Source organism: Bombina bombina, chromosome 4 (genome assembly GCF_027579735.1).
Source record: "Bombina bombina isolate aBomBom1 chromosome 4, aBomBom1.pri, whole genome shotgun sequence".
NCBI classification, from domain to species: Eukaryota; Metazoa; Chordata; class Amphibia; order Anura; family Bombinatoridae; genus Bombina; species Bombina bombina.
Genome location: NC_069502.1, coordinates 446,618,922 through 446,637,439, shown reverse-complemented (window position 1 = coordinate 446,637,439; position 18,518 = coordinate 446,618,922). Strand labels below are relative to the sequence as shown.

Genomic DNA, 18,518 nt, shown 5'->3' with positions numbered 1-18,518 from the left:
TAATTTCCTTTCAACCCTTTGGCTCACAATGGCTGTTTAAGTTTCATATTTATACTAATAACTTCACAAGGAACTGAAGTGCTACTTAGGTGCATTCTTTCAGTCTCTATCTTCTATGATATAGACTATACTCGTAACTAGTGTCGTATTATGCACCAGCACTCAAGCTCAAAGGGTATATATGTATATACCTATTAAAAATACAGAAATTTGATAAATTTATGCACGGTATCCAGACATAATTATATAAAAGGATACGCTGTTTGTAAATAACTTGAATACATTTTCTGTATATATTAAAGTAATATACTGAGCGTTCCTATTCTACCAGTGTAGTGCTTTTGCTACTCTTTGTTAAACTACTCACACGGACATTGTTCTGGTATTTCTGAGGTTGCATGGGTGGAAAGTGAACAAAGAAAAAAGTTCTCTATCCCCTCTCACAAGAGTTTCCTTCATAGGAACTCTGATAGATTCTGTAGAAATGAAGATTTACCTGACAGAGGCCAGGTTGTCAAAACTTCTAAATTCCTGCCGTGTTCTTTATTCTACTTCTCGCCCTTCAGTGGCTCAGTGTATGGAAGTAATCGGCTTAATGGTAGCGGCAATGGACATAGTGCCGTTTGCCCGCCTACATCTCAGACTGCTGCAACTCTGCATGCTCAGTCAGTGGAATGGGGATTACACAGATTTGTCCCCTCTACTAAATCTGGATCAAGAGACCATGGATTCTCTTCTCTGGTGGTTATCTCGGGTCCATTTGTCCAAGGGTATGACCTTCCGCAGGCCAGATTAGACAATAGTAACGACAGATGCCGGCCTTCTGGGCTGGGGTGCAGTCTGGAACTCCCTGAAGGGTCAGGGCTTGTGGACTCAAGAGGAGACACTCCTTCCAATAGACATTCTGGAACTAAGAGCGATATTCAATGCTCTTCAGGCTTGGCCTCAGCTAGCTGCGGTCAGGTTCATCAGATTTCAGTCGGACAACATCACAACTGTAGCTTACATCAACCATCAAGGGGGAACAAGGAGTTCCCTAGCAATGTTGGAGGTTTCAAAAATAATTCTATGGGCAGAGGTTCACTCTTGCCATCTATCAGCTATCCATATCCCAGGAGTAGAGAACTGGGAGGCGGATTTTCTAAGTCGACAGACTTTTCATCCGGGGGAGTGGGAACTCCATCCGGAGGTGTTTGCACAGTTTATTCAACTTTGGGGCAAACCAGAACTGGATCTCATGGCGTCTCGTCAAAATGCCAAGCTTCCTTGTTACGGGTTCAGGTCCAGAGATCCCAAGGCAGCGCTGATAGATGCTCTAGCAGCGCCTTGGTCTTTCAACCTGGCTTATGTGTTTCCACCGTTTCCTCTGCTTCCTCGTCTGATTGCCAAGATCAAGCAGGAGAGAGCTTCGGTTATTTTGATAGCTCCTGCGTGGCCACGCAGGACTTGGTACGCAGATCTGGTGGACATGTCATCCTTTCCACCTTGGACTCTGCCGCTGAGGCAGGACCTTCTACTTCAAGGTCCCTTCAAACATCCAAATCTAATTTCTCGGCGGCTGACTGCTTGGAGATTGAACGCTTGATTTTGTCAAAACGTGGTTTTTCCGAGTCGGTCATTGATACCTTAATTCAGGCTTGAAAGCCGGTCACCAGGAAAATCTATCATAAGATATGGTGTAAATATCTTCATTGGTGTGAATCCAAGGGTTACTCGTGGAGTAAAGTCAGGATTCCCAGGATATTGTCTTTTCTCCAAGAAGGATTGGAGAAGGGATTGTCAGCTAGTTCCTTAAAGGGACAGATTTCTGCTCTGTCCATTCTTTTGCACAAGCGTCTGGCGGATGTTTCAGGCGTTTTGTCAGGCTTTAGTTAGAATCAAGCCTGTGTTTAAACCTGTTGCTCCGCCATGGAGTTTAAATTTAGTTCTTAAAGTTCTTCCAGGGGTTCCGTTTGAACCTCTGCATTCCATAGATATCAAGCTTTTATCTTGGAAAGTTCTGTTCTTGTTGGCTATCTCTTTGGCTCGAAGAGTTTTAGAGTTATCTGCTTTGCAGTGTGATTCCCCTTATCTGATCTTTCATGCAGATAAGGTAGTTTTGCGTACCAAACCTGGGTTTCTTCCTAAGGTGGTATCCAATAAGAATATCAATCAAGAGATTGTTGTTCCGTCACTGTGTCCTAATCCTTCTTCAAAGAAGGAACGTCTATTACACAATCTTGACGTGGTTCGTGCTTTAAAGTTTTATTTACAAGCTACTAAAGATTTTCGTCAAACATCTGCATTGTTTGTTGTCTACTCTGGACAGAGGAAAGGCCAAAAGGCTTCAGCAACTTCTCTTTCTTCCTGTAAGAATTACAGCTCATTCCACTAGAGCGGTGGCTTCCACATGGGCCTTTAAAAATGAGGCTTCTGTTGAACAGATTTGTAAGGCGGCGACTTGGTCTTCGCTTCATACTTTTTCTAAATTCTACAAATTTGATACTTTTGCTATTTTTGGGAGAAAGGTCTTACAGGCCTTCCATTTAAGCGCCTGCCTTGTCCCTCCCTTCATCCGTGTCCTATAGCTTTGGTATTGGTATCCCACAAGTAATGGATGAATCCGTGGACTGGATACACCTTACAAGAGAAAACAAAATTTATGCTTACCTGATAAATTTATTTCTCTTGTGGTGTATCCAGTCCACGGCCCGCCCTAGCATTTTAAGGCAGGTGTTTTTAAATTTTTAAACTACAGTCACCACTGCACCCTATAGTTTCTCCTTTCTCTTGCTTGTCTTCGGTCGAATGACTGGGAGGTGGCAGTTAGGGGAGGTGCTATATAGACAGCTCTTCTGTGGGTGATCCTCTTGCAGCTTCCTGTTGGGAAGGAGAATATCCCACAAGTAATGGATGAATCCGTGGACTGGATACACCACAAGAGAAATAAATTTATCAGGTAAGCATAAATTTTGTTTTATGCAAGTGGCTCAAATACTTATTTCCCCATGTAAAAGCTGTCTATATACTGCTAAACTAGGCTACGGTTTTGTGAGCATAGTTGGCAAAACACACACTTTACTAAGCCTCCTGGAGACATACACCCCATCAGACTGGAGATCCGCATTTATTCTGAGGAGTACATAGTATATGTGAACTGTAAAATTGAACTAAATAAAATAATAAATTATAAAAAGCAGTTTTAAATTAAACAATCACACTTGCCTGGCCAGTTTAGTATCACAGCTCACTATGCGTTTCAGGGACATGCCCCTTCATTCGGTGTAATTGCACAAGTGTGATCACTTCTTATTTAAAGTGAATTGCAACCCACCCATTGGCTGGATCCAGCTATAGCGAATCTATGCCAAAGGTGATAGATTGAAAACACAGCCAATAGGCTCTCACACCATAGCTTACAAAGTTCTGTCAAATATAAGTTTTTATCACACAATTAAATATAAGTTTGACATTTAAATGTATCTGGATGTAAAGATTGCATATAAAAATGTCATCCTTTATAAGAAAAAGCCTAAGGCCTCTTAGCATCTAGTAACACTGTATTAGAACATCCTATTATACATAAACATGTTTCTCAAAGTAATACCCTATTTTCTGTATACAATTTTTCTTTGCATATATTGCTTATATATACACAGAGAAAAAATGGTATTCCTAAAAGAGGGTATTACATTAATAAACATGTTTATGTATTATATATATATATTATTACAAATATTTTTATTGAGATTTAAAAAAGATGATAAAAATTTGTTTCAGCAATGCAAATAATCCCAATGGCATAACAATGAAAATATCAAGGACTGCATAAAATTATTATATCTAAAAGCAAACAAAAACTTGTTCTAAATCTGTTATATATTTTATTTTATCCTCCTGGTATTTTTGAGACCACTCTTGGACCTCCCCTAAAGTGTATACGTTTGTCAATGGAGGAAACAATAATAAACGGTCTTCATGGAAGTATAGGTGGAAGAGAAACTCTTAAACTATAAAGCTTGGAAGATAATATGCACAGAAAAAGAATACCCTGTAATTGTGGCAAATAACAAAATACACATATACAGCACCTACCCATGTCTGTGTAGCAACTCTAGCTATGAATGCAAATTACAACTAAAGAAGCAACCACTTAGAATACTCTGAAATGTGGCTCCCAATACATATCAAGCAGCAGGACCATCCCCGGATGTTGTTAACTAGGCAGGTAGTTAAGGCATTGGACTACTAGATCCTAATAATTGGAGTCTAATAGTAAATAGCCCAGTATATATACATACATGATATCCTGCAGAACTGAGTGCCAGTGCACATATAAACTCAAAGGGGACACTGAACTCAATTTTTTTCCTTCGTAATTCAGATAGAGCATGCAATTTTAAGCAACTTTCTAATTTACTCCTATTATCAATTTTTCTTCGTTCTCTTGCTATCTTTATTTTAAAAAGAAAACATTGAAGCTTTTTTTTTATTCAGGACTCTGGACAGCACTTTCTTATTGGTGGATGAATTTATCCACCAATCAGCAAGGACAACCCAGGTTGTTCACCAAAAATGGGCCGGCATCTAAACTTACATTCTTGCATTTCAAATAAAGATACCAAGAGAATGAAGAAAATTTGATAATAGGAGTAAATTAGAAAGTTGCTTAAAATTGCAGACTCTATCTGAATCACAAAAGAAAAAATTTGGGTTCAGTGTCCCTTTAACTGCTTTTTTATTTTTTCTTACTGTTAAGTATAAGCAAGGGCTTCCTCCACTTTTCTCCTTTATTCTTCTCACTGGACATCACTAGGAGGAGGGGTCCTACTTGTGGGGTTACCTTTATACATGTAAGCCATATGAGCCAAGATATAGAAGTTTCTTATATTTGGTTAATTTTTTTTTATTGTTTATCAAATTGAGACTTTATATTAAAAATTTAAATTATTTGTATTCTCATGTATTACATTCTTTTTGCTGATAACCGTTGAGGAAAATGTGTTTGTCTGATGTAGTTGACAATCTGATAGAGTTTACAAAACACCACATTTTGCTATAAATAAAAAAGAAACTGAAGTAACCATTTTGATTTTTACACTCTCCTAACTGGTACTACAAACTAATCCATAATAGACGGATTTTGTTCATAAAATCTATTTCGTATATAAATAATTATGGCTGGCAGGGGGATACTTATGGTTGTGACCATGATGAAACCATATTTTAAGATTTTACAAATTTTAAGCATTTTTCAAATATGTTGATTTTAGATCAGTTGTGTTGTACGTTGGATTTTTTTTGGGAGACAGAATAATTTATTAGGAGGAAGATGTAACATATTTCCATAATAACCTGAAGTTGTGAGCATATATGCATGTTACTTAGCATAAAGACTTGATCACATTTTCCAATCTATGATTTAATCTTTACATTAAATAAGAGGTCTTCTCCCAATTTTTAAGAATGCCTGATCGACATCTGGCAATTCTATTTAGTATAACTTCTTACAGTAAACTTTCTAAGGCATTGTTGGAATAGGAAAGGCCTATGAGGATTGTATTGAAACAGTATTTGGTCTGTCATTTTATCCTTGTGATTTCTTACTCAATAAAGATTTTGGGTCATTCTTTGTGTTTTAAGATTATTTACTTCTGGCCTTTTTTCTTTCCTCTTTAGAAAATCAGTCTTTTGGGCTGTCTAACCTTGCTAGTGTTATTTTCTTGGTTTCTTACCATAGGCCATATCCATTTGTTCTCTAGTTTGTCCTGTCTGTGTTCGTAAGCTATCTAATATATGGTTTATTTTCAGGTAATCCCAATGCTACCCAGGCTCTTATGCGAGGAGCTATGCAGTTTGAATCCCATGGCTGACAGGCTGACATTTTCAGTTATATGGAAGATTACTCCTCAAGGCAAGGTGAGAATTTTACACACAGGAATGTGTTGCCTGTAACCCTATTCCCTTCCCTTTTGCAAATACCTATACCAGATCTTCTTCACATATTGAGATATATAAATGAAAAAAAGATTATAATTTGTAAGGACTTAAGTTGCATTGCTTGTGTGAGTGCACTCATTCATACAATGTTGTCTGTAAATGGCATTCAAGTTTTTACCATGAGGGCCACATATGTTATCGCCCTCTGGAGCAAATTACTCACTTTGTTCCTCCAAAACCCACTTTCTGCTATTTGGGAAAACATAATATCTGTATTAATGCTGTTATTCGCTTTCCCTATTTCATCCACATTTTCAACAGTCATATTAGTTTTTTGTTTGTTTTTTAACACTTGATGTTAAAGCCACTGTGAAAACAATTTAGGTTCCAGAACTGCAAATGGAACTTACCTATCTACCTTCAAACTATGCAATTTTGAACTCATGAGAGCACCATTAATGATACTTAATTACTTTATGTCCAGCTCTACCTCTGAAAAACAATCATTTGAGTCTGAAATGTATGGTTTATTTGAATGAAGAGATTTAGTATTCCTGACCTTGTGTACATGAGCATATATTGCAAGGTATCATAATAAAGAATAGAGCCAATTACATTTTAAATTGCAACAAGTGATGGAGATTGTTACATATGATCCATGCATGCAAATATACAAGCTAAAAAAAATACCCTGCATATTTACAATTGGGTTTCTTCTACCTCCGTTTATGCTGAGTAACATTTTATATCAGCAAAATCAATTATTGTTTTTGAGATTGTATGGAAAAAAAGTTTAAAACCACTTCTCAGCTTTTGATTGTACAGGTCATCCAAAAATTGATGTTCTTTTGCAATAAAACGCATGATTTACTTAATGGCTTGTGGATTTGTAGTTTTAGAAGTAAATGGAGACTGATTTACATAAAACCTTTTTTCGGTGTGAAGTTATTTAACCTATGCAGAATGTTGGTCATCAGGCCTATATGGAACAGGATTACCAATCTAAGAGAGACCCATTAGAGAATAAGGTAGTTTTGATTATAGTTGTCTTGGATAAAATTAAAAAAAACTAAATTCTACTTGAATAGGAAACTGTGCTAGTAAAAGTTATTTCATTGTCTCATTCCTATAAATTCTGTTTTATGATATACTAATATAATGAGACTTAAACCATTCAAAAATGTTTAATCTCCACATCTAATCTGGTTTCTGTTCATTTGTTTCTAGTTAGAAGTGATTTTTGGCAATTTGTTTTAGACCTTATATAAATGCATGGGCACCTGAAAATCCAAAATGGAATCCTTTTCTTTAGTCAATGCCTTTCAAAGTATTGTGCTTATAGACCTTAAATATGTTGATCTCTATATTTCAATTGCAAAGTTCAGCAGTACTTTCTCAGATTTGTTAAGAGAAACCATCTTTTTTTTATTTAACTGTATGCCAATTGTTTGTCAGCCTGCCTCAAGAAGAACTTGCCTGAAGTCATTTGTATTTTCATAAAAAATTGGTTCCTGCAACGAATATGGTTTGAAAAGCGACATTTATTCTTGTTTCATATGAGGGCCCCAATTCTAACAAAACGTTTCGAACCTACAATTAGCACTTAGTCATATTTCCTACCGTTTGGTGCTGTTTCCCAAATCTGAATTTTTGACTGTTATTTTAATTTTGTCAGAACCTTTCTGATCAACTGATTTTGAATTTGAATAAGCAAGATTTTTTTTTAGTTTTTGTTCATTCTCAGTTGAATGCTTCTCTGTATTTTGTTTTTATATATGAAAGTTAGTCTGGGGTTACCCTCAAAAGGATGAAGGGCAAACCAGATATGGACTTCTTGCTGGCATGCCTTAAAGGGAATGCAAATTCACATGAATCGGTGCCTGGTTTTTAATAATCCTATTAAAAACAAGGGCACTTTTATTCATAAAAATTTACATTTCACTCGTTTTTTTTTCAAGTACCTTTTTATCTTCACAGCCGCTCCAGCAATTCCCCCGGCCGTCAGAAGCTTCTTCATACTTCAGAAATGACAAATCCGGCTTCCTCCAATCACGGCTTCTCTCCCCCCCCCCCTTTTTTTTACATATATTACTTCTTTTTTTTTACACAGGCTTAGTGCTTTTAATGGTTTTCACATATTTTACCTGTCAAGTATAGATTTTTTTTTTCTGCTTTTATGCATTCACATGAATTATTAAAGGGACAGTCTACTTGACAGATGTTATTGTTTAAAAAGATGTTTGAATTGAACAAGTGGATGAGTTACAGGCTGTATGCTGTTAACTTTCTTTTTTAAGTACCTGAATTCCTGGAAAAAGTATGTCTTGGAAGACACATCATCCTTATAATTGCTATAAAAAGAAGAGATTGTATACTGTGGATGTAGTAAGATATTGGTATATCTGTACTGAATAGACGAAGCAAATTGCTAGAGTGCAGGCAAGTTCACAGAGATGTAAACCCTGTATTTCAACAAAGATATCATTTTAAGCTTATCAGGTTACCACCTACAATACCAGTTTCTATATTGTAGTCAGGCCAAGCAAGCATTTTGTATGAGGACTAGCATAGAAATCACTACACACTCATTAGTGAAACAGTACAAATTGTATATGCATGTCATTGCTGAGGCCAAGTTTAAATTCCATACAGGTGGTGAGAGTCCATGATCCATTCTTTCCTAGGGAAATACTCTTCCTGCCCACTTAGCACATAGCAGTTGAGTGCCTATTTTTTTTTATTTAGGGGTATTCTTTTAGCCATTTGGACTATATAGTTTGTACACTATTTTACTCTGTATGGTCTGTTTTTAATTATAAAGCTATATCCCCCTTTAAATATTTGCACACATATTCTTTATGTAATTTTTAGTGCGTGTCTGCTTATTAAGTTTGCTTGTTTGTGCATGCCGGATTGCCGGGTTTGCACAAATCAGCTATTTGGGATAGCGCACGTAGGCTGATCGGGATAGTGCACGCCTTTATTTTTTTGGAGCACTTTAGTCTATTTATCCACATTGTTTTTGCTCACGTTCCCTTTCTGTTTTAAGCACACTATCAAGTTATTTACAGTTCTCTCTTCTCCCGCTCATTATTTCACCTTTTTGTTATTGGGTTAGCGCTCTGGGGCTTTGCTCTTTTGTTATGCCTTTAGCTTGAATGGGTTACGTCTTTCCCTTGCTTTAAGAGCTATTTTTAGGGGTATATAGCCTTATGGTTGTGTGCTACTTTTTTGTTGTCTTCACAAATCATGGAGCCTTCTGTGCCTGGCTCTTAACTTCTTTAGAAGCTAATCCTCTGAACATTTTCTTAACCTTTTGGGTCTACTGAAGTCTGCCAATACTTTCATTTGTGATGCAGTTATTGACATAATTAAGAATAATTCTATGAGTTTGTCATTCATTCATTTTAGAAGTGCTTTTTGGTTAGATTCCTGTTCAACTAATATGGTTACCAAATCCTGAATTTTATCTCCTTTTTTTTTCAGGGAACTATGTTGTTTGGTTCTGGGTTAGATTCTATTATTTCTACTTTGACAGGAGTTAAGGGAGCTTTTCTTTCCTAAAACAAGAAATCTAAAGGTAAATTTAAAGCTTCTAATAGTTTGTGTTCCTTTCGTCAGAGTAAGAAACAAAAATCTTCCTCCTCCTCTCAGAAACAAGGATCTTCCAATTCAACATGGAAGCCTTATTCAAATTGGAACAGATCCAAACAATCTAAGAAACCTACTCCCTCATTCAAGTCAGTATTAAGGTGTGCTCCCTGATCCAGATATTCTGATATAGGATAGGTTGATCCTTTTTCAGGAGGTTTGGTCACATTCTGTTTAGGATACTGGGTTCTGAATATAGTTTCTCAGGGTTATCAAATAGTTTTCTGGGTGAGGCCTCCCAGAAGATGGTTTCTTCTGTCTTATGTTCCAAATGCTCATTTAAAAGCAAAAGCCTTCTTTCTATCTGTTTCGGATCTAGAATCCATGGTAGTCATTGTGACATTTCCAATTTTGGAACCAACTTTGTGTTTCTATTCCAATCTCTTCATTTCTTTCATGTAATTGGCAAGAGTCCATGAGCTAGTGACATATGGGATATACAATTCTACCAGGAGGGGCAAAGTTTCCCAAACTTCAAAATGCCTATAAATACACCCCTCACCACCTATGGAGGTGGTGAAGTAAGTTTGTGCTTAATTTTCTTCTGTGATATGCGCTTCTCAGCATTTTGAAGCCCGATTCCTCTCAGAGTACAGTAAATGTCAGAGGGATGTGAAGGGAGTATCACCTATTGAATTCTATGGTTTTCCTTGCGGGAAATCTTTTCATAGGTTCTCTGTTATCGGTCGTAGAGATTCATCTCCTACCTCCCTTTTCAGATCGACGATATACTCTCATATTCCATTACCTCTACTGATAACTGTTTCAGTACTGGTTTGGCTATCTGCTATATGTGGATGGGTGTCTTTTGGCAAGTATGTTTTTATTTCTAAAAGACACTCTCAGCTATGGTTTGGCACTTTATGTATTAATGTAAAGTTCTAAATATATGTATTGTACTTATATTTCCCATGAGTCAGGTTTATGTATATTTCCTTTTTGCAGAATATCGGTTTCAAAATTGGGAAAAACATATTTAGGAAGTTATTTTTTCTTACCTGGGGTATAGTCTTTTCTTCAAAATTGACTGTTTTCATTAAATTTTTGCAGGCAAAATTTAGGCTTGCAAGGCCGCAAAATGCTGATATTTATTGCGTCATTCTTGGCGTGAGAATGTTTTGGCGCAAAGGTACGTTCGGAGATGCAAATTCACAATTTCCGGCATCTTAGGTTGCGCCTGCCATGACGCGAGTTGCGTCTATTCCGGATGTTGTTAGCGCCAAAAAAATTTGTTTTGCGTTGCGCATCATACTTGGTGCCAAATAATTTTATTTTAACCCCACTTCCTATATGCCTCTTGCCTTTTTCTATGCTCAGAGGGCTATGCTGTTTGCATTTTTTGCCCATTCCTGAAACTGCCATATAAGGAAATTAATAATTTTGCTTTATATGTTTTTTTTCTCTTACATTTGCAAGATGTCTCAATCTGATCCTGTCTCAGAAACCACTGTTGGATCCCTGCTGCCTGATAACAGTTCTACCAAAGATAAGTGTATCTGTTGTAAGTTAGCGGAGATTATATCTCCAGCTGTAGTATGTAACAGTTGTCATGATAAGCTTTTACATGCAGACAATGTATCCATCAGTACTAGTACAATGCCTGTTGTTCCTTCAACATCTAATGTGCATGATATCCCTGTGAATATAATTTTTTTTTTTATTGCTGAAGCGATTCAGAAGGCTTTGTCTGCCATTCCGACTAATAAACGTAAAAGGTCTTTTAAAACTTATAAATAAAGAATGATGAATTTTCAAATGACCTAAAACATACTGAATTATCCTCCTCTGATGAGGATCTATCTGTATTAGAAGATCCTACCTCAGCTATTGACACTGACAAATCTTCTTATCTCTTTAAGATGGAGTATATTCGTTCAGTGTGTTAATTACTTTGGATATTGAGGAAACTAGTCCTCTTAATATTAAACTAGTAAAGGTTTAAATTCTGTTTATAAACCTCCTGTGGTTACTCCAGAGCTTTTTCCAGTTCCTGATGCTATTTCTGATATGATTTTAAAGGAATGGAATAGGCCTGGTACTACTTTTATTCCTTCTACCAGGTTTAAAAATCATTTGCCAGCAGCCAGATTGGCGTTTTGGGAAAAAATCTCCAAAGTTGATGGGGCTATTTCTACTCTTGCCAAACGTACTACTATCCCTATGGAAGATAGTACTTCCTTTAAGGATCCTTTAGATAGGAAACTTGAATCTTATCTAAGGAAAGCTTATTTATTTTCTGGCTATCTTCTCTGGCCTGCAATTGCTATAGCTGATGATGTAGCTGCATCAACCTTCTGGTTGGAAAGCTTAGCGCAACAGGAAACAGATTCTGATTTTTTTCTAGCATTGTTCACTTACTTCAACATGCTAATCATTTTATCTGTGATGCTATTTTTTATATCAAAATTGATGTTAAATTTATGTATTAAGCTATTTTAGCTAGAAGAGCTTTGTGGCTTAAATATTGGAATGCTGACATGGTATCTAAGTCTAGATTACTATCTCTTTATTTCCAAGGTAATAATTTATTTGGTTCTCAGTTGGATTCCATTATTTCAACTGTCACTGGGGGGAAGGGAGTTTTGTTACTTCAGGATAAAAGAAATAAAGGTAAATCTAAAGCTTCTAATCCAAGCCTTTTAAGAAACCAAAGCCAACCCCCAAGTCTGCATGATGGTACGGCCCTCATTCCAGTTCAGCTGGTGGGGGGCAGATTAAACATTTTCCAGAACGTTTGGGCAGATTCTGTCCAAAATCATTGGATTCAGAGCATTGTCTCTCAAGGGTATCGAATAGGTTTCAGAATAAGACCTCCTGTGAGAAGATTTTTTCTTTCACACGTTCCAGCAAATCCAATGAAGGCTCAGGCTTTTCTGAAGTGTGTTTCAGATCTAGAGCTTTCAAGGGTAATTATACCAGTTCTGCTTCAGGAACAGGGTCTTGGGTTTTATTCAAATCTATTCATTGTCCGAAAGAAAGAAAATTCATTCAGGCCAGTTCTGGATCTGAAAATTTTTAACCGTTTTGTAAGGGTGCCAACTTTCAAAATGGTGACTATAAGGACTATTCTGCCTTTTGTTCAGCAAGGTCCATTATATGTCCACGATAGACTTACAGGATGCATATCTTCACATTCCGATTTATCCAGATCACTATCAGTTTCTGAGATTCTCTTTTCTAGACAAGCATTACCAATTTGTCACTCTTCCATTTGGTCTAGCGACAGCTCCAATAATTTTTTCAAAGGTTCTCGGTGCCCTACTCTCTATAATCAGACAACAGGGTATTGCGGTGTTTCCTTATTTGGACAATATCTTGGTACTAGCTCAGTCTTTACAGTCTGCAGAATCTAACATGAATCAACTACCAAAAAGTACCAAAAAGTTCCTTGATTCCTCAGACAAGGGTCACCTTTTTAGGTTTCCAGATAGATTCAGTGTCCATGACTCTGTCTCTAACAGACAAGAGACAAATAAAATTGTTTTCAGCTTGTCGTAACCTTCATTCTCAGTCATTCCCTTCTGTGGCTTTGTGCATGGAAGTTTTAGGTCTCATGACTGCAGCATCAGACGCAATCCCCTTTGCTCGTTTTCATATGAGACCTCTCCAGCTTTGTATGCTGAATCAATGGTGCAGGGATTATACAAAGATATCACAATTAATATCCTTAAATACCAATGTTCGACTCTCTCTGACTTGGTGGTTAGACCACCATCGTATAGTTCAAGGGGCCTCCTTTGTTTGTCCAACCTGGACTGTCACAACAGATGCAAGTCTTGCAGGTTGAGGAGCTGTTTGGGGATCTCTGACAGCACAAGGGGTTTGGAAATCTCAAGAAGCGAGGTTACCAATCAATATTTTAGAACTCCGTGCTGTTTTCAGGGCTCTTCAGGTTTGGCCTCTATTGAAGAGAGAACCATTAATTTGTTTTCAGACAGACAATGTCACAACTATGGCATATGTCAACCATCAGGGTGGGACTCACAGTCCCCTAGCTATAAAAGAAGTATCTTGTATACTTGCTTGGGCGGAATCCAGCTCTTGTCTAATTTTTGCGGTACATATCCCAGGTGTAGACAATTGGAAAGCGGATTATCTCAGCCGTCAGACTTTACATCCGGGGGAGTGGTCACTCCATCCAGATGTGTTTTTTCAGATTGTTCAGATGTGGTGTCTTCCAGAAATAGATCTGATGGCTTTCCATCTGAACAAGAAATTTCCCATGTACCTGTCCAGGTCCAGGGATCCTCAGGCGGAGTCGGTGGATGCTTTAGCAGTTCCTTGGTTTTACCAACTTGCTTATATCTTCCCACCTCTAGTTCTTCTTCCAAAAGGGATCTCCAAGATCATCATGGAACATTTGTTTGTGTTTCTGGTAGCACCAACATGGCCTCGCAGGTTCTGGTATGCGGACCTTGTCCGGATGTCCAGTTGTCAACCTTGGCCACTTCCTTTAAGACCAGATCTTCTGACTCAAGGATCTTTTTTTTCAGGATCTCAAATCATTAAATTTGAAGGTATGGAAATTGAACGCTTAGTGCTTAGTCATAGAGGTTTCTCTAACTCAGTGATTGATACTTTGTTACAGGCTCATAAATCTAATTCTGGGAAGATTTATTATCGAGTTTGGAAGACTTATATTTCATGGTGTTCTTTTCATAAATTCTCCTGGTATTCTTTTAGAATTCCTAGAATTTTACAGTTTCTTCAGGATGGTTTGGATAAGGGTTTGTCTGCAAGTTCCTTGAAGGGACAAATCTCTGCTCTTTCTGTTTTATTTCACAGAAAGATTGCTAAACTTCCTGATATTCACTGTTTTGTTTAGGCTTTGGTTCGTATCAAGCCTGTCATTAAATCAATCTCTCCTCCTTGGAGTCTTAATTTGGTCTTGAGAGGTTTACAGGCCCCTCTTTTGAGCCTATGCATTATTTGGATATTAAACTACTTTCTTGGAAAGTGTTGTTTCTTTTGGCTCTCTCTTCTGCTAGAAGAGTTTCTGAGTTATCTGCTCTTTCTTGTGAGTCACCTTTTCTGATTTTCCATCAAGATAAAGTTGTTTTGCGGACTTCATTTAAATTTTTACCTGAATTCTAACAACATTGATAGGGAAATTGTTGTCCCCTCTTTGTGTCCTAATCCTAAGAATTCTTTGGAGAGATCCTTACATTCTATGGATGTTGTAAGAGCTTTGAAATATTATGTTGAAGCTACTAAAGATTTCAGGAGGACTTCTAGTCTATTTGTTTTCTTCTCTGGTTCTAGGAAAGGTCAGAAAGCTTCTGCCATTTCCTTGGCATCTTGGTTAAAGCTTTTGATTCATAAGGCTTATGTGGAGTCGGGTCAGGCCCCGCCTCAGGGAATCACAGCTCATTCTACTAGATCAGTCTCCACTTCGTGGGCTTTTAAGAATGAAGCTTCAGTTGATCAGATTTGCAAAGCAGAAACTTGGTCTTTTTTGCACACATTTACTAAATTCTACCGTTTTTATGCATTTGCCTCTTCAGAAGCAGTTTTTGGTAGAAAAGTTCTTCAGGCAGCTGTTTCAGTTTGATTCCTCTGCTTAAGTTTTTTTTTTTCATTTATGAGAAAAACTTATTTTTTTGGTTGTGGATTTAATTTTTTCAGCGGAAAATTGCTGTTTTTATTTTATCCCTCCCTCTCTAGTGACTCTTGTGTGGAGTTCCACATCTTGGATATTTCTATCCCATACGTCACTAGCTCATGGACTCTTGCCAATTACATGAAAGAAAACATAATTTATGTAAGAACTTACCTGATAAATTCATTTCTTCATATTAGCAAGAGTCCATGAGACCCACCCTTTTTATGGTGGTTATGTTTTTTGGTATAAAGCCCAATTATATTTCCAATTCCTTTTTTGATGCGTTTTACTTCTTTTTTTCTATCACCCCACTACTTAGCTATAAGTTAACCCCTTAAGGACGCATGTCGTACAGGGTACGTCGCACACAAACTGGTCTTTAAAGAACAGCGACGTACCCTGTATGACATTAGGGTTTTAAAGCGTCTGGAAGCGATCCTGCTCGCTTCCAGCCCCTTTCCTGTTATTGCAGTGATGCCTCGATATCGAGGCATCCTGCAATAACACCCCTTGGCCATCCGATGCAGAGAGAACCACTCTGTGGCCCTCTCTGCACCGGACATCGATGGCCAGTATCGTTGGTGGGTGGGAGCTTACGTGGGAGGCGGGTGGGCGGCCATCGATGGGCCCTATGACGTCGAGGGGGGCGGGATCGTGGGTGCGATTTTCAGGGGCGTGCACGGGAGGGCAGGGGCGGGCACGTGCACGGGGTGGAAGCGGGTGGCAACGGCTACACTACAGAAATTAAAAAATAAAAAGTGGGATAGAGTGGGGTAAAATTTAATTTAAAAAAAGCATCTAGGAGATCTGGGAGGTGTGGGGGATTGGTCTTTGGCTGGGGGGAAGCTACACTACAGAAAAAAATAATAAAATAATAAAAAGCAGTTTTTTTAGTAAACTGGATACTACTGGCAGACATCTGCCAGTACCCAAGATGGCTACCAATAAGGTAGAGGGGGAGGGTTAGAGAGCTGTTTGGGGGGGATCAGGGAGGTTGGGGGCTAAGGGGGGATCCTACACATCAGCATATGTAAATATGCTTAAAAATTTATTTTATTTTTTAAAATACCTTTTATTTTAGTACTGGCAGACTTTCTTACTTAAGATGGCGGGGACAATTGTGGGGTGGGGGAGGGAAGAGAGCTGTTTGGGAGGGATCAGGGGATGTGATGTGTCAGGTGGGATGCTGATCTCTACATTAAAGCTAAAATTAACACAGCAAGCTCCCTACAAGCTACCTAATTATCCCCTTCACTGCTAGACATAATTCACATGTGATGCGCAGCGGTATTTATCGGCCTTCTAATTACCAAAAAGCCATATATGTGTGCTATTTCTGAACAAAGGGAATCCCAGAGAAGCATTTACAACCATTTGTGCCATAATTGCACAAGCTGTTTGTAAATAATTTCAGTGAGAAACCTAAATTTGTGAAAAATTAAACTTTTTTTTTCATTTGATCGCATTTGGCGGTGAAATGGTGGCATGAAATATACCAAGATGGGCCTAGATCAATACTTGGGGTTGTCTACTACACTAAAGCTAAAATTAACCCTAGAAGCTCCCTACATGCTCCCTAATTAACCCCTTCACTGCTGGGCATAATACACGTGTGGTGCACAGTGGCATTTAGCGGCCTTCTAATTACTAAAAAGCAACGCCAAAACCATATATGTGTGCTATTTCTGAACAATGGGGATCCCAGAGAAGCGTTTACAACCATTTATGCCATAATTGCACAAGTTGTTTGCAAATAATTTCAATGAGAAACCTAAAGTTTTTGAAAAAATGTGAAAAAGTGATCAATTTTTTTTATTTGATCTCATTTGGCAGTTAAATGGTGGCATGAAATATAGCAAAATGTGCCTAGATCACTACTTTGGGATGTCTTCTAAAAAAAATATATACATGTCAAGGGATATTCAGGGATTCCTGAAAGATATCAGTGTCCCAATGTAACTAGCGCTAATTTTGAAAATAGGGCTACTTGTACTTATTGCCCTATAACTTGCAAAAAAAGCAAAGAACATGTAAACATTGGGTATTTCTAAACTCAGGACAAAATTTAGAAACTTTTTAGCTTGGGTGTTTTTTGGTGGTTGTAGATGTGTAACAGATTTTGGGGGTCAAATTTAGAAAAAGTGTGGGTTTTTTTCCATTTTTTTCCTCATATTTTATAAAAATATTTTATAGTAAATTATAAGATATGATGAAAATAATGGTATCTTTAGAAAGTCCATTTAATGGCGAGAAAAACGGTATATAATATGTGTGGGTACAGTAAATGAGTAAGAGGAAAATTACAGCTAAACACAAACACCGCAGAAATTTAAAAAGAGCCCTGGTACTTAAGGGAAAGAAATTGAAAAATGTCCTTGTCCTTAAAGGGACACTGAACCCAAATTTTTTCTTTTGTAATTCAGAAAGAGCATGCAATTTTAAGCAACTTTCTAATTTACTTCTATTATCAATTTTTCTTCGTTCTCTTGCTATCATTATTTGAAAAAGAAAGCATCTAAGCTTTTTTTTGGTTTCAGTACTCTGGACAGCACTTTTTTATTGGTGGATGAATTTATCCACCAATCAGCAAGGACAACCCAGGTTGTTCACCAAAAATGGGCCGGCATCTAAACTTACATTCTTGCATTTCAAATAAAGATACCAAGAGAATGAAGAAAATTTGATAATAGGAGTAAATTCGAAATTTGCTTAAAATTTCATGCTCAATCTGAATCACGAAATAAAATTTTTGGGTACAGTGTCCCTTTAAGTGGTTAAAGTGAATTGTGGGTGTGGTGAGGGGTGTATTTATAGGCATTTTGAGGTTTGGGAAACTTTGCCCCTCCTGGTAGGATTGTATATCCCATACGTCACTATCTCATGGACTCTTGCCAATATGAAAGAAATTAATTTATCAGGTAAGTTCTTTCAGAAATTATGTTTTCTCCAAGATGAAGGGACTTTCAAACCAGTTTTAGATTTAAAAAGCTCTGAACAAATTTCTCAGGATTCCTACTTTCAAGATGGAAACTATTCGGACTATTCTTCCTCTTGTGCAGCAAGGTCAGTTTATGTCCTCCAATAGGGACTTTGAATCAGGCTCATAAACCTGTGACTAGAAAGATCTATCATAAGGTTTGTAAGGCTTTTATTTTTTGGTGTTTGGATCATGGTTTTTCCTAGCATTCTTTTAGAATTTCTAGGATTTTGCAGTTTCTTCATGATGATTTGCACAAGGGTCCATCCGCCAGTTCATGTTGCTTTTTGGTTGCTGGGTCATTATGTAACAGATGACAGTTACAAAGCAAATATTTGTGGTTTACCTTTCCAAGGTAACGTTGTTTGA

The 18,518-nt window shown here is 37.5% G+C and overlaps 1 protein-coding gene across 1 annotated transcript in view; it reads left to right on the top strand.

The window, feature by feature from the left end:
- The window catches only part of DIS3L2 (DIS3 like 3'-5' exoribonuclease 2), a 1,626,200-nt gene that overhangs the window by 1,197,120 nt on the left and 410,562 nt on the right, over nt 1-18,518 (top strand). The window contains exon 14 of the mRNA XM_053711913.1: nt 5,791-5,898. Within this exon, the coding sequence (XP_053567888.1) occupies nt 5,791-5,898 (108 nt within the window). The remainder of the gene's footprint in view (nt 1-5,790; nt 5,899-18,518) is intronic.